This window comes from Ahaetulla prasina, chromosome 1 (genome assembly GCF_028640845.1).
Source record: "Ahaetulla prasina isolate Xishuangbanna chromosome 1, ASM2864084v1, whole genome shotgun sequence".
Classification (NCBI taxonomy): domain Eukaryota; kingdom Metazoa; phylum Chordata; class Lepidosauria; order Squamata; family Colubridae; genus Ahaetulla; species Ahaetulla prasina.
The window spans coordinates 29,763,583-29,778,339 of record NC_080539.1 but is presented as its reverse complement, the minus strand read 5'-3'; the positions used below and the strand labels follow the sequence as shown (position 1 = coordinate 29,778,339).

The window sequence follows — 14,757 nt, the reverse complement described above, 5'->3', positions numbered from 1 at the left end:
CCAGATCATTGGTAGATTCCCAGAAGGGTAGCTCTCTTAGGCAGCAAGGTGGGAAATTCATGTAATTAGCTTCTTCAAAAAAATTCCCCTGCTACCAATGAGGCTACTTCATTTTGTTAACCAGCTAGGACAGTAATGAAAGTCAGATCATCAAATCTCTATCCCCCAAAGCCATTAGGAACATATTTCTTATTCCATTACCAGCTTCCTCCCAATTAAGCTGATCCCCCACTGTTAAAAGAGCATCTTCATTTTGCTGCAGATATGGGAAGGTTGCAGAAGTAGCAGATCCTCAAGGTATCCCTTAAAGGGCCAGCAGGCAGTAAGCTCCTGGCATTACAGATTAACAGAGTTGGAAGGGACTTTGTAGGTCATCACCCAAGCCCCTGCCCAAGCAAGAGACCCTACACAATTTCTGACAAATGGCAGTCCAATCTCTTCTTGAATGTCTCAGGTGAAGAATCTCCCACAACTTCCAAAGGCAAACTGTTCCATTGGTTGATTGTTCTCACTGTCAGAAAGTTCCTCCTCATTTCTAGGTTGAATCTCTCCTTAGTCAGTTTCCATCCATTATTCTTTGTCTGGCTTTCAGGTGCTTTGGAAAAGAGCTTGACCCCCTCCTCTCTGTGGCAGCCCCTCAAGTATTGGAACACTTCTATCATGTCTCCCCTGGTTCTTCTCTTCATTAGACTAGCCATGCCCAGTTCATGTAACCGTTCTTCATATGGTTTGGTCTCCAGTCCCCTAATCATCCTGGTTGCTCTCCTCTGCCCTTTTTCTAGAGTCTCAACATCTTTTTTATAGTGCGGTAACCAAAACTGGATGCAGTACTCTAGGTGTGGTCTTACTAAGGCTTTATGGAGTGGTATTACTACCTCACTTGATCTTGATTGTATCCCTCTGTTAATGCAATTTAGGATTGCGTTGACTCTTTTGGCTGCCGCTGCACACTGCTGGCTCATTTTTTTTTTTAATTTACATTTATATCCCACCCTTCTCCGAAGACTCAGGGCGGCTTACAATGTATAAGGCAATAGTCTCATTCTATTTGTATATTTACAAAGTCAACTTATTGCCCCCCCAACAATCTGGGTCCTCATTTTACCTACCTTATAAAGGATGGAAGGCTGAGTCAACCTCGGGCCGGGCTTGAACCTGCAGTAATTGCAGGCTCTGTGTTCTAATAACAGGCTTCTTACCAGCCTGAGCTATTACGGCCCTTATATTTAACTGGTTGTCCACTAAGACTCCAAGATCCCTCTCACAGTTACTGCTATTAAGCCTGGTTTCACCCAGTCGATATGTGTACTTTTGGTTTTTCTTACCTAAGTGTAGGACTTTATTTTTCTTGACGCTGAATTTCATTTTGTTAGATAGGGCCCAGTGTTCAAGTCTGTCAAGATCCATCTGGATCTTGAGCCTATCTTCTAGGGTTCTAGCTATTCCTGCCAGCTTATTATCATCTGCAAATTTGGTATGTTCCCCTTCTATTCCCTCATCTAAGTCATTTATGAAAATATTGAAAAGTACTGGGCCTAAGACGGAACCTTGTGGCACCCTACTGCTTACTTCTCTCCATGTAGATTTAGATCCATTAAAGACTACTCATTGAGTACGGTTTGTCAGCCATTTGCGAATTCATCTGGTAGTGATGAATCTATCTATCCCACTTTTTTCTAGCTTACCAAGAAGTAGGCTGTGATCTACTTTGTTGAATGCCTTGCTGAAGTCTAAGTGTATTATGTCCACAGTATTTTGCTGGTCTACTAATTAAGTCACTATTGCCAATGAAAAATTCTATTCTATTCTATTCTATTCTATTCTATTCTATTCTATGTTGAAGAATGAAATAAGATTGGTTTGGCATGATCTGTTTTTAACAAATCCATGCTGACTGCTAGTTGTTACTTTACTTGTTTGGCAGATCTATTTTTTAATTATCTTTTCCAGTATCTTCCCAGGTATTGATCTTAGGCTGACTGGTCTGTAATTTCCTGAGTCAGTTTTTCCCCCTTTTTTTGAAGATGGGAACCACATCAGCGCTTTTCCAGTCCTCTGGTAGTTCCCTGGTGCTTCAGGATTTTTTAAAGATGTAGTGCAGTGGTTCTGAGATGACCTCTGCCAGCTCCTTTAGAACTCTGGGCTGTAATCCATCAGGTCCTGGTGATCTGTGTTCATCAAGATCAGACAAGTGTTCTCTTACTATTTTTTTTGCTTATTTTAACTTTTATCTCTAATCTGTTTTTTACAGTTATGTTCTTGGTAGATCAGGTTATAGTTTATTTTCGTGTGAGGACGATTCAAAGAATGAGTTAAGCAGCTCTGCTCTCTCTTCGTTGCCTGTTTCTTCCTTGCTGTCTTCTCTCTTTAGTGGACCGACTGTTTCCTTGATTTTTTTTTTGTTATTTGTATGTTGGAAGAAACTTTTTTTATTATCTTTGACTTTTGTTGCAAGTCTTTGTTCATTCTGAGCCTTTGCTTTCCTGACTTCGTCTTTGCAGATTCTGGCTATTTGCTGATATTCTGCCTTAGTTGTGTGTCCCTCTTTCCATTTTTTGTACTTGTCCTTTTTGTCTTTCAATTTGTCAGAGATATCTTTGTACAGCCATGCTGGTTTCTTTTCTTTCTCAATGGTATTGTGCTGGTATGGGCTTTTATGATTGTATTTTTCAGAGTTTCCCAAGATTCTTGAGTTGTTTTCCCCTTTAGGATTTTCATTCAAGGAATCTTTTCTAAGTTCTGAGTTTATTAAAATCAGCTCTTTTAAAATCTAAGACTCTGGTGTCATTATGTTCTATTGCTTGTGTTTGTGTTATGTTGAATTCTAGTATGACATGGTCGCTCTCACCTCAGGTTCCTGCAGTTTCAACTTCTTCTATCACTTCTTCTCCGTTCATAAGAATTAAGTCCAGTATGGCTGTCCCTCTAGTTCCCTCTTCTATCTTTTGGGCAACCTTTTAGGTTGGTTAGGAACCTATTTGATTTCTCACTAGGCATAGACCAGTAGGAGTGAGATGAGCAAAGCCTAACTAGCAGATCCAAAATGTTCCAAGAGCCGCCTTCTCTCCAATTGCTCTTGAGGGCACCTCTATCAAATGTTCTTTAGACTGCAGGCTCTTATGCAACGAACACTCTTATTTGCAATAGTTCTATATATGAGAATATAGCTGAATGAAGTTTGTGAGGCGGGGTAGCTTGGGGGTGGGTAGTTCTATTCATACAGTACACTTAACAGGTCAATTTAAGACATAATGTTGCCATGAACAGCTTATTAAACTTCATTAATGTTGAGTTTGTTAAGTTTTTGAAAACAGGTTTTCCATTAACCCTCAGCTGTCACACTGAAGGTATTTTTTTTCACTGAATTTATAGTTTCCTTCAAACCTTTTCTAACACTTGGTTGAACCCAACCAAGACTTATCTTAATTCAATTTTTTTTTCAGCCAAATGCCTTTGGAGTCCTCATAATTCTTGCAAATGGCATTTGGAGGAATGCTGTACCTCATACAAAACCTTTAAAAATGAATAGCTCTTGAAATGCTTGTCCCTGGGAGTTTATCTAATCTTCTTTTAAAGCTTTTAAAGTAGTGGCCATCACCACAATCTTGGGTAATGAATTCAAATAGTCATTTATGCAATGTGTGAAGAAATATCTTTTCGCCTGTTCTAAAGCTACTTCCAATTATTCATCGGATAATCTTTGATCCTAATACATCGAGAGACTCTTCTTTAACAAATTTCTCCAGATTTTATACACCTTGATTGTATCTTATTGCCTTTTCCTTCTAAGCTATGTAGTTCTAAATATTTTAGCCTGTTCTCATGAGGCAAGTTTCAAGGAATTTTTTTTGTAGTCCTGCACTTTTTCCACCTCTACCATGTTTTCCCGAAAATAAGACCCTGTCTTATATTTTTTTCGGGGAGGTCTTATTATTTTGCGGCGTGTGAAGCAAGATGGGGCTCCTCTTGCTGTCGTACCTGATTTCCAGCTCTGCATTTAAATATTTTCGGGGTGGGCTTATTTTGGGGAGAGGCTTATTTCAGCACATGCACTCAAAAGCCCGATTGGGCTTATTATCAGGGGCTGTCTTATTTTTGGGGAAACAGGGTACTCTGTTCCCTTTCAACTATGGACACCAGAACTTCACACAGTATTCCTGGTTAAAACATATAGATTTCTACAATGCTATTTTATGGTAAATTGAGGCACAACTGGAGATAGTTGGGAACAACCTAAAATGATGTAACAATAATGCAGTTGGACCAGAACTAGAGAGATCCAAACTCAGGTTCTTCCTCAACCACTGGGTCCCCTTGGACCAGTTATTCTTTCTCAGCAAAACATATTTTGATGGGTCCTTGGTGCTCTCTGAGTTTGGCTGTTTCCTTGCAGATGTTTTATTACCCAAATTACATAACATTGTCAGTGCTATCATCAGAGCATGGATGGTGTTACCTAGTATGGGTAATGAATCAACTGCAAGAAAACAACCAAGCTCAGAGAACACCAACGGCCTCTCATTTCAACCCGGAGCCAGGGGTGGGCTGCTGGGGGTTCGCAGGGGTTCAGGAGAAACTCTAGCTAAGACGCATCTTCAAGTTGCCTCCGGAGCCTGGGGAGGCTGTTTTCGCCCTCCCAGAGGGTCAAGGAAAGCCTCCAGAACCCAGGGAAGGCAAAAATGCCTCCTCCACCATGGTGCAGGAGGCTGACTAGGCCACACCCACCATGGCCACGCCCACCCAGCAACCAGGCAGAGAACTCCTTGCTAAAATTTTTGAAGCCCACCCCTGCCCTGAGCTTGAACCATTGTCTCCTTTATTGGTAAAACATACTTTGCCAATTTCCTGTTGTTGGAAAAACTGGAGGTGGGAATAGTATGTACACAATCCTGAGTTTCAGGAGGAAAGCTGTAATGTAAACCTAACAGCAGATTTCTGGTGTCAGGCCACCTAAGCTGTGAGATAAATCAAACTAGATACAGCTTTAACCTATCCACCCACACCCAAACCATTCTTTACCAGCTCAACAGTGCCAAAGCCACCAGTGCCCAAAACCACTGGCTTCCCTCTCTGCTCCCCATCCTCATAGAAAACAGGCAGAAGATCCTGGAGTCGCACTGGAGTTGGGGGGCCCTCTAGGAAGGAACCCCTGGAAAGAAGAAAGAATAAGGAGGGGAAGAGAAAGAGGTTGCCCATCAATAATATGAAGATTCAGGCTTTCCCAAGACCAAAGTTAGTGATCAATCTTTCTTCCACAGACAGCAAACAATCAGCCTGCTACAAAATGGACCAGGAAACCGGCAGAAAAAATTATCTTCTTCCTCTAACAGTCCAACATTAAAAATTCCCAGTGTGGTGCAGAGAAACACAATTTCTTTAATCTGAGGGACCAGACCTGGCTATTTATTTGAACATCCCCCTGGTCCTTTACTTTCTTCTTAATGAAGTCTACAGTACTATGCATTTTTTTTTCTTCATTGCCTATATGGACTGAAGTTAGTAACATAATAATCAGCTTTGTCTCGGGAAATCTGCAAAATCAGAATACTTTTAGCTATTATATTTCAGCTCATTAGATTTGTTACTTGAATTAAAAAAGAGCCATTTGCTCATTTCAAAGACTGCGTTGTACCTTGAATCAAATAGGCGTGCTTCACACGTGACACTATAAACCTAACCAAGGATAACATGCTTGTCAATGTGGCTGCTAAACTGCCAATTGTCCTTGTTCAACATTTTGTGTGAATGTAACTGCAGGAAGGCCTTCCTTAGGAACAGGGTTTTTAATTGGTCACTTGATGAGCTCCATTCTCAGAGATTAACCTTGCTCAAAGCAGCAGCCTAGCAAAATAAGAGCAACACACACACACAAAAAACCCCAACCTGAACAACTGCTTGTTCCTCTCAGCAGCCTCATTTTTCCTTCCCAGAAATTAGCTGAATCTCGGCAGCTGCGTCCTCTTCTACAGGGGCAGGTGTATATGATTGACCTAAATGTGACTTTGTATTCAATGTGAATGTTGTAAAAATGCAAATAGCAGTCTTTGGGGAAGGGAATGGCTTTTCATTACCAGGAACAAAAGTATCGTGGAGCAAAAAAAATCATAGCAGCGCAACCCTTCCTTCTCAAAGCAAAGAGCAGCTGAAAAGGTAATACTTTCCACAGCAGTGGCTCTCAAAGTGTGGTCCACTACAGCCTCCTCACATGTGTGGGTCAGAGCACAATTCATTGTCTCAGCCCTTGCTTTCCTTTGCATGCTGACATTTAGTCCCCCCATGTGCCTGGCAATCAGTGGATGGATCAGAGACTGAAAAACTGCAAGCAATAATGCGAGTAGCACCGTGAGATTAATATTCAACAAATCCAATAATAATGAACAAGTTCGGTTAACAGCTGTCAGTCTGCATGTGTAATGCTAAGTGGATGTGAGATCTCTGGCAGGCAGCCAGAAAGAGTGCAAATAGGCACTGTTACGATGAATACCGAAACAATTGGATTTCATAGAGTTGGAGAATGACTTTCAATAGCACTGAGGGATTTCTAACATTTTGGATCAGTAAGGCTGTGTTACACATTCTGTTCTTTTAGCCTGTGGCACCCATTTGCTGAATTGATAAATAAAGCCTTAATTTGGGATTGAACTTTTTAATGCAAAATGTCATATAAAAAAAAACCTTTAAAAATTGAGATAATAGGAAGGCATACATAACCCAACTCAACCCAATCATAATCATCCCATTTGCCAAAACAATATGAATGTGAACACCTATGTTCTTAAACACAAAAACACAGGGATTATTTAATTGTGTGGTCCATGATCAGAGCAAATTTAAAAAATAGTCTAATGAGGAGAAAAGGGATATATTTCCCTCCTTGGCTATAGGATCAAGACAAGTTTCCATACCTACTCAGGACATGAATCCACAGTATACTAAACCTAAATCTTATTGAGATTGACGAGATACAAACATGCTAAGAAAATAATCGGGCCCTAAAGCATGCTGATTTACAAACTACCCAACCCCCATTTTATCATAGACTAGGATGTACTTAAAACCCAGCCAGGCCACAATTTAGGCAGGGGTGAAATGCTCCCGGTTCCGATTGGATCACCCGATCCGGTAGCGATGGCGGCAGGTGGTTCGGAGAACAGGTAGCAAAAATCCCTCCCCCTACCCCACATGCCCAGCTTTTTTGCTTTTAAGGCCGGAGAAGACGCCTAGAGAGTGCCTGGAGATCCAGCCGCTCTGAGGCTGACCGGACACTAGTTAGGTCCTATAGTAGGACCTACCTAGTGGCAATGAGGGCTGCGGTTGCCCCACGCTTCCTCCCTCATTGCGTCGGCAGATAACCGCCCGGCCGCCCTGTTTGGGTGACCGCTCGCTCCTCCAACAGGAGGCGGGAGGACCCCTACAAGGCGTGCCGAGGAGTTTAACGGTTATCTATCGACAAAATCGTTCAGCTTCGGGACGGATTGGATCAAAATTGGGTAGATCCAGGCGAGGGTTCTGAGGCCCGTCTTGTTGAGGTGGTTTGGGATGACTTTGATCCCGTGACTCCCGAGGACATGGACAGGTTGCTGGGTAGGCTGAACGCCACCACATGTTTACTGGATCCGTGCCCCTCCTGGTTAGTACTGGCTACTCAGGAGGTGACACGAGGCTGGCTCCAGGGGATTACAAATGCTTCTCTGCGGGAGGGGGTCTTTCCCGCGGCCTTGAAAGAGGCTGTGGTGAGACCCCTCCTCAAGAAGCCTTCCCTGGACCCAGCTGTTTTAGGGAACTACCGGCCAGTCTCCAATCTTCGCTTTACGGCGAAGGTTGTAGAGAGTGTGGTGGCATGTCAGCTACCCCAGTACCTGGATGAAGCTGTCTATCTAGACCCGTTCAGTCCGGCTTCCGGCCCGGATACAATCTGGAGACAGCTTTGGTCGCTGGTGGATGATCTCTGGAGGGCCAGGGATAGGGGTTATTCCTCTGCCCTGGTCCTATTAGACCTCTCAGCGGCTTTTGATACCATCGACCATGGTATCCTGCTGCGCGGTTGGAGGGTTGGGAGTGGGAGGCACCGTTTATCGGTGGTTCTCCTCCTACCTCTCTGATCGGACGAGACGGTGTTGACAGGGGGCAGAGATCGACTCAAGGTGCCTCATGTGGGGTGCCGCGGGGTCGATTCTCTCACCCTCCTGTTCAACATCTATATGAAGCCGCTGGGTGAGATCATCAGTGGCTTTGGGGTGAGATACCAACTGTCGCTGATGACACCCAGCTGTACTTTTCCACCCCGGCCACCCCAGTGAAGCTGTCAAGTGTTGTCCCGGTGTCTGGAAGCCGTGCGGGTCTGGATGGGGAGGAACAGGCTCAAACTTAATCCTCCAAGGCGGAGTGGCTGTGGATGCGGCACCTCGGTACAGTCAGCTGCAGATGCGGCTGTCTGTCGAGGTGAATCATTGGCCCGATGGAGAAGGTACGCAACTTGGGCGTGCTCCTGGATGGCGGTTGTCCTTTGAAGACCATTTGGCGACCGTCTCCAGGAGAGCATTTTATCAGGTTCGCCTGATCCGCCAGTTGCGCCCTTCCTGGACGGGATGCCTTATGCACAGTCACTCATGCCCTTGTTACCTCTCGCCTGGACTACTGCAATGCTCTCTACATGGGGCTCCCTTGAAGAGCACCGGAGACTTCAGCTAGTTCAGAACGCGGCTGCGCTGGTTATTGAGGGCGTCTCGGGCTCCCACATAACACCTATCCTGCGCAGACTGCACTGGCTACCTGTTGTTTTCGGGTGCGCTTCAAGGTATTGGTTACCACCTTTAAAGCGCTCCATGGCTTAGGACCGGGCTATCTACGGGACCGCCTACTGCCGGCTTCTATCTCCCATCGTCCGATGCGCTCCCACAGAGAGGACTCCTCAGGGTGCCGTCAGCCAAACAGTGTCGACTGGCGGCCCCAGGGGAGGGCCTTCTCTGTGGGAGCTCCGACCCTGTGGAACGAACTTCCCTCGGACTTGACAATTACCTGACCTTAGGACCTTTCGCATGAACTTAAAACTTATTTATTTCATATGGCTGGACTAGCCTGATTTTTATTTTTATTGGATGGGTTTTTAAAATTGTGTTATTTTACAGGGGAGTATGTTTTTTAACGTTTTGGGCATTTCAATTAGTTTTTTAAGGGTTGTTTTTAAATTATTGTGTGTATTTATATTTTATCTGCCTGTTCACCGCCCTGAGTCCTTCGGGAGAAGGGCGGTATACAAATTAAAATATTATTATTATTATTATTATTATTATTATTAAAAGCATTTTTTCTGCGGCCGAAAAAATGTTTTTAAATTTTTTTTTAAAAGCCTCTGATGATCACACGGCTCAGCTGGGATTGTCAGAGGCTTTTAAAACCTCTTTGGCCAAAGAGGTTGCAGAAAAAATGCTTTAAAAAGGCTCCTCTGACGATCCCAGTTGAGTTGCCTGATCGTCAGAGGCTTTTCTTTTCTTTTAAAAGCATTTTTTTTGCCTTTAAAAGAAAAAAAAGCCTCTGATGATCAGGCAATTCAGCTGGGATCGTCAGAGGAGCCTTTTAAAAGATTTTTTTCTACAACCACTTCAGCAGAAAAAAATGCTTTTAAAAGTTAAAAAAAAAGTTGGCCATGCTTATCCAGTCACATTAACACCCCCACCAAGCCACGCCCACAGAACCGGTAGTAACAAATTTTACATTTCACCCCTGAATTTAGGTTTAGGAAAGTTTTTACACCCCACACACTCTTTTGCCAGAATTCTGAATAAGCTGCTCATTTTCAATACATGCTTTTCCTAATTTTGTGATGCTTCCCTGAGAGTGCAAGCTTCCTGACCTTCTGTAAGCATAGAGAAACCCCACTGTGACTGTGACCTCTATGGATTTAAGTTTCCTTTTTCAGTCTTACCATCAGAAGATTATTCTCAGCAGCACAGACAATCTATCTCAAGTTTTTGGAGCCATCAGCTCCTCCTACCTTATTCAATGCACGAGGGGAAAATAGTCATTGCTAATGTGCCTTTGTCATTTCTGAAATACCTGCTAGTTAGATGCTGTACTTTGATTTATCCATTATTGTCAGCTTTTCAACCCACAAGAGTTCTCGAAGTGAAGAATAATATTAGACAGCCATCTGAATAATGTAAGCTGAAATATCATTTTAACAGCAGGACAAGTACATAAAACCTCGCAACTGCTCTGATTGCTTAAGTCAGGAATCTCTCATCCATGGTTATCATCCTTCTGGAACCTCAACTGGAGATGGAAAAATGAATGGTATGGTGGACCACGGAGAACCTATTGCAAAATAAAACCTTCGCTTTTAGGTAGCATGCCAGAACCATCTGGGTGACTCCTTTTTGAAAAAAGGTGGTGGATTAGGTAGACCAGGGTGGGCTACCAGCAATCTTAGAACCATACAGTATATGGTCTTTAGCTATTTCATGTAGCAACAGTAGTTGCAAATGTCCTTTGCAGAACATCAGTTTGAATCAGGGGTGAAATCCACTTACCTTCGCTACCGGTTTGCAAATGTGAGCGTGTGCACCTCCTCCACCCATGTGCACAGCCTTCTGCACATGCGCAGAGAGTCAAAAACAGGAGGTGATGACATCCGGGCCGGTGGGCGGAGCCTCCTCCCACCGGCGCTACTGGTTCTCCCGAGCCGGATAAAACCAGCTGAATTTTACCACGGATTTGAATCCACCGTTTCCTACAGTCTCATCTACCATGGATAACATAACTGAAATGCAGCCTGAAAGGAAAATGATTCCCCCGCCATAAAACAGATTCATCCTGGTTCAGCGGAACAAGCCTCCCTCAATCGAGAGTCCCTGCATTGCTTGTACTGCAATACAACTGATCAGTGTCTGTATTTCCTCCAGGATCTTGGGGCTGCATAGAAAGAGTTGACAGCTCTTGCCGTTGGCTACATGTGTTACTTGACTTCTTTAACTGAGACAACTGCATTTAAATTATTTTTGGTTTGCCATTGGCATCTCTCTGTTTTCCACTTGCAGCCTACCAACTTTTGACTTGTGTAGGTTGATGATGACCATTCTTCAGAGCAGTGAGGCATCTGAGCTTCCAGGGTTTTCTCTCCCTAAATTTGCTCTTTTATCATTCCTATTTAGTGCTATTTAATCTATAAGATGTACAGAAAATAAAGTCGATACTTCGTGGAAATGTTCCAGATTATGGCCATGATGTTTTCTTGATGAGCGGGGGGAAATATTCCCTTGCTTGTGTGACATGCTGATCTCAACAAGACAAATGGACTGTTAGCAGAGGTCTGTTTTTATGAATAACTTCACTGCTGTTACTACTGTTGTCTAGGGCAACCTCTCGATTTCTTACCACCACCACCCCGACTAGAACTGGCAGGAAAAAAGCACAGTTTTGATAAAATCCTGGAGGCTACAGGCAGCAAAAGAAATCCCAATACTTCCTTTTAATTGGGCAAACCTAGAATTTTAAAACCTGGAACTGTTGTTTCAGTAGGAAAAATAGCCCCCGAGAATATTGTCGACAAGCTTAAACAAAAAAACAGGTGTTTGAGTGTTGCCTTCCATTGGTTTCTGTGACTTTTCCAACCACAGCAAAACAGGATGTCTGCTAAGCCAAGGGTCTCCTACCTTGGTCCCTTTAAGACTTGTAGACTTCAACTCCCAGAGTCCCTCAGCCAGCAAAGCTGGCTGAGGAATTCTGGGAGTTGAAGTCCACAAGTCTTAAAGGGACCAAGGTTGGAGACCCCTGTGCTAAGCAAGCTGTGGAACAGCAACCCATGGCCTGGCATCAGTGCGGAAACCAACCAACTAAGATTTTGTTTGCCCTGACATCTCTCAGCCTTACTTGATCACTTTTCCATGAATGTGCTCCTAGGATCAGCATCAGCACTGAGGTAGATACCCAGCAATGACACACCAGTATACTCATAAAGAAGGTTTAACACTGACCGTCTTGTTTCAGAAACAGGGACATCCTCTTGTACCGTGACTTCCCTGGGAGGGTGGGAAAGGAGAAGAAAAAGAGGACATTAATGGCATAAAATTTTTCTTTCTTTCTTTCTCTCTCTCTCTCCTTCCCTCCCTCCCTCCTTCTCTCTCTCTCCCTCTCTCTCTCTCTCTCTCTCTCTCTCTCTCTCACACACACACACACACACACACACAGACCTTTCCAGGGCCAACTGAGCCCCCCTGCCCCAGTTAGATATATCATCCTTCTTCAGTTCTGAATAATTCACTAACAGGATCCTTTATTGTGGATGTTGGACAGATGGGTGTGGAGGTTTTTCTCAGAATAGGAGCAAATTACCAAAGCAGGAATAAGCCACATTTCGCAGACTGAAGCCTAAGAAATAAGGTACACCTGAAGAAACCACAGGAGGAGGCAAAACCAGATCCTTTCCTTTTAGGATTCCATAAGAAGAAATAAAATTAATTTGTGCTTTTATTTGGCAAGAAAAAAGGATCTTCCTAGGCCCAACACTGCAGGAAGAAACAAAGCATCCTTCATTTTTTAATTAATAGAATAGAAGGAAAGATCACCTAGGAGATCCCAGCTAAGGAACCAAGGCTTTCGGTAGGAATGAAGGAGAGAAAAATTAAAAATTATCATCTCCTGATAATTATTAAAAATAATCATCTCCTGATATACTCATAAACAAAAGGGGCGTTGGTCTTATGTTTTCATCCCCACATTCATTTTCTGAACTTACAAAATATACTAAATTATAAATTAACCAAACTAGTTGAGTCTGTGCAATATGCTAAGCTATTCCTAGCAAAATAATGAATCCAACGAACAAATATATTAAGGTTGTTTAAAATTAAACAAGCTCAACATATATTACATGAATGCAGTTGGTTGATCTTTAATTGATCTGGTTAAGCATGTTTTGTGAACATACCTAGTATATATTTTGAACCAACCCAAATGATAGCCAGATAAATATTTTTCACAAGATCACTGAGTCAAATTTTGTGTAGGCTATCAAACAGGATGGTCAGTCCTGTATTTTTTTCCATAGGCATTTTCCCAATTATTTATTAAATTCAATTTGTACACTGCCCTACTCTGAAATGACTGTATGTGGTTCACAAAAAGAACAACAATAAAAGAAGCAAGGATTGCATAAGCAGACAGCTACAAAAATACAACAAAACAGCAAAAATCATATTTATGGGAATCAAACGTATCTTGTACTGGGATGATAATTAATCAATGCAGAATACTTTAGGACTCCACTTTAAAGTGTTATCATCACTAACTGAGCCAACAATAAAATTCAAGTATAAGATTTGCTGTCCCCATTGGCTAGCTTTATGCTACCATAGACACAATGCCAGCAAATGATGTTGTCGTCACTTACAGTGTACAGGGCAGACTAAGGACAGTGATTGATGGATTCCTCCAGCTTTGTTTCTCTCCCCTCCCTCCATATGTTAGCAGCCAGTGGGAAAACATCCCCCAATTACTCTGCTTAATACAGAATGATAGGGGACAAAGAACATTTTGACAGATGGTTAAATAAGTAGGTTTAGTCTTCAGTCACAACTCATTCTGGTTTGGTGCTGTTTTGCATGGAGGCATTCAAAGAGAGGCTAAATATCGGCTGACCTCAGAGAATATTTAGACAAGGGTGGATAAGCGCTATTCCAAAACAGTGTTGTTTTCAAATAACATTAACCCCATATTCCTTTTTATTGCACCCCTACTAAACTCTTGTGTCAAACCAGACCTGATCATTGATGCCTTATATACAGACGACATCAATGATGCCTTCAGCACTTTACCTGCCAGACCAGAGGTGGGTTTCAGCAGGTTCTGACCAGTTCTGGAGAACCGGTAGCAGAAATTTTAAGTAGTTCAGAGTAAAAATTATGACTGGCCCTGCCCCATCTATTCTCTACCTCCCAAGTCTCAGCTAATCGGGAGGAAATGGGGATTTTTGCAGTATCCTTCCCCTGCCACACCCACCAAGCCAAGCCATGCCACGCCCACCAAGCCGCACCCACAGAACCGGTGGTAAAAAATTTTGAAACCCACCACTGTGCCAGAACCCTGAGCTGATCCCTGGCTCAGAGACACAGATTAGCCAGGACACAAAGCAGCTAAAAGAGAACTTTCTGGCACACACTTCTTTGCACAACTCTACCACCGCTGGTCAGAACTACTCCATAAGGCAATGCCCAGGGGCCAGATGGGAAAAAGCATGCCCACCTCAGCCTAAACTGGCCAATAGATCAAAATTTTATCTCATTCCTTATGTTGCTTGCCTGCAACATTAACCAAATAGACAGCAAAGGTGCCAAAAGGAACCCATAATAACTCTGGGGTGATTTGTTGTTTGTTTAAAGGAAAAAAATCAGGGGTAAAATGCTCCCGGTTCGGACCGGATTGACCGATCCGGTAGCAATGGTGGCAGGTGGTTCGAAGAACCGGTAGGAAAAATCCCTGCCCCCTCCACAGCCATGCCCACCCAATGCCTGGTCACCCGCTTCCCTGCTTGCCACTTCTTTTAAAAAATGCTTTTAAAAGATAAAAAAAGGCTCTGACGATCCCAGCTGAGCCTCTTGTTTTTACTTTTAAAAGCATTTTTTTACAACCTATTCAGTTGTAAAAAAATGCTTTTAAAAGGTAAAAAAAAGGCTCTGACAATCCCAGCTGAGCAGCATGATCGTCAGAGCCTCTTTTTTTGTAAAAAAATGCTTTTAAAAGGTAAAAAAAAAGATTGCGTGC

The 14,757-nt window shown here is 43.0% G+C and overlaps 1 protein-coding gene across 1 annotated transcript in view; it reads right to left on the bottom strand.

Moving 5' to 3' along the window:
- Window positions 1-14,757, bottom strand: part of LOC131188965 (cGMP-dependent protein kinase 2-like) — a 42,441-nt gene that overhangs the window by 11,407 nt on the left and 16,277 nt on the right. Inside the window, exons 12-13 of the mRNA XM_058164675.1 lie at window positions 11,973-12,017; window positions 5,020-5,149 (exon numbers count right to left, since the gene is read on the bottom strand). Coding sequence (XP_058020658.1) covers window positions 5,020-5,149; window positions 11,973-12,017 — 175 coding nt within the window. The remainder of the gene's footprint in view (window positions 1-5,019; window positions 5,150-11,972; window positions 12,018-14,757) is intronic.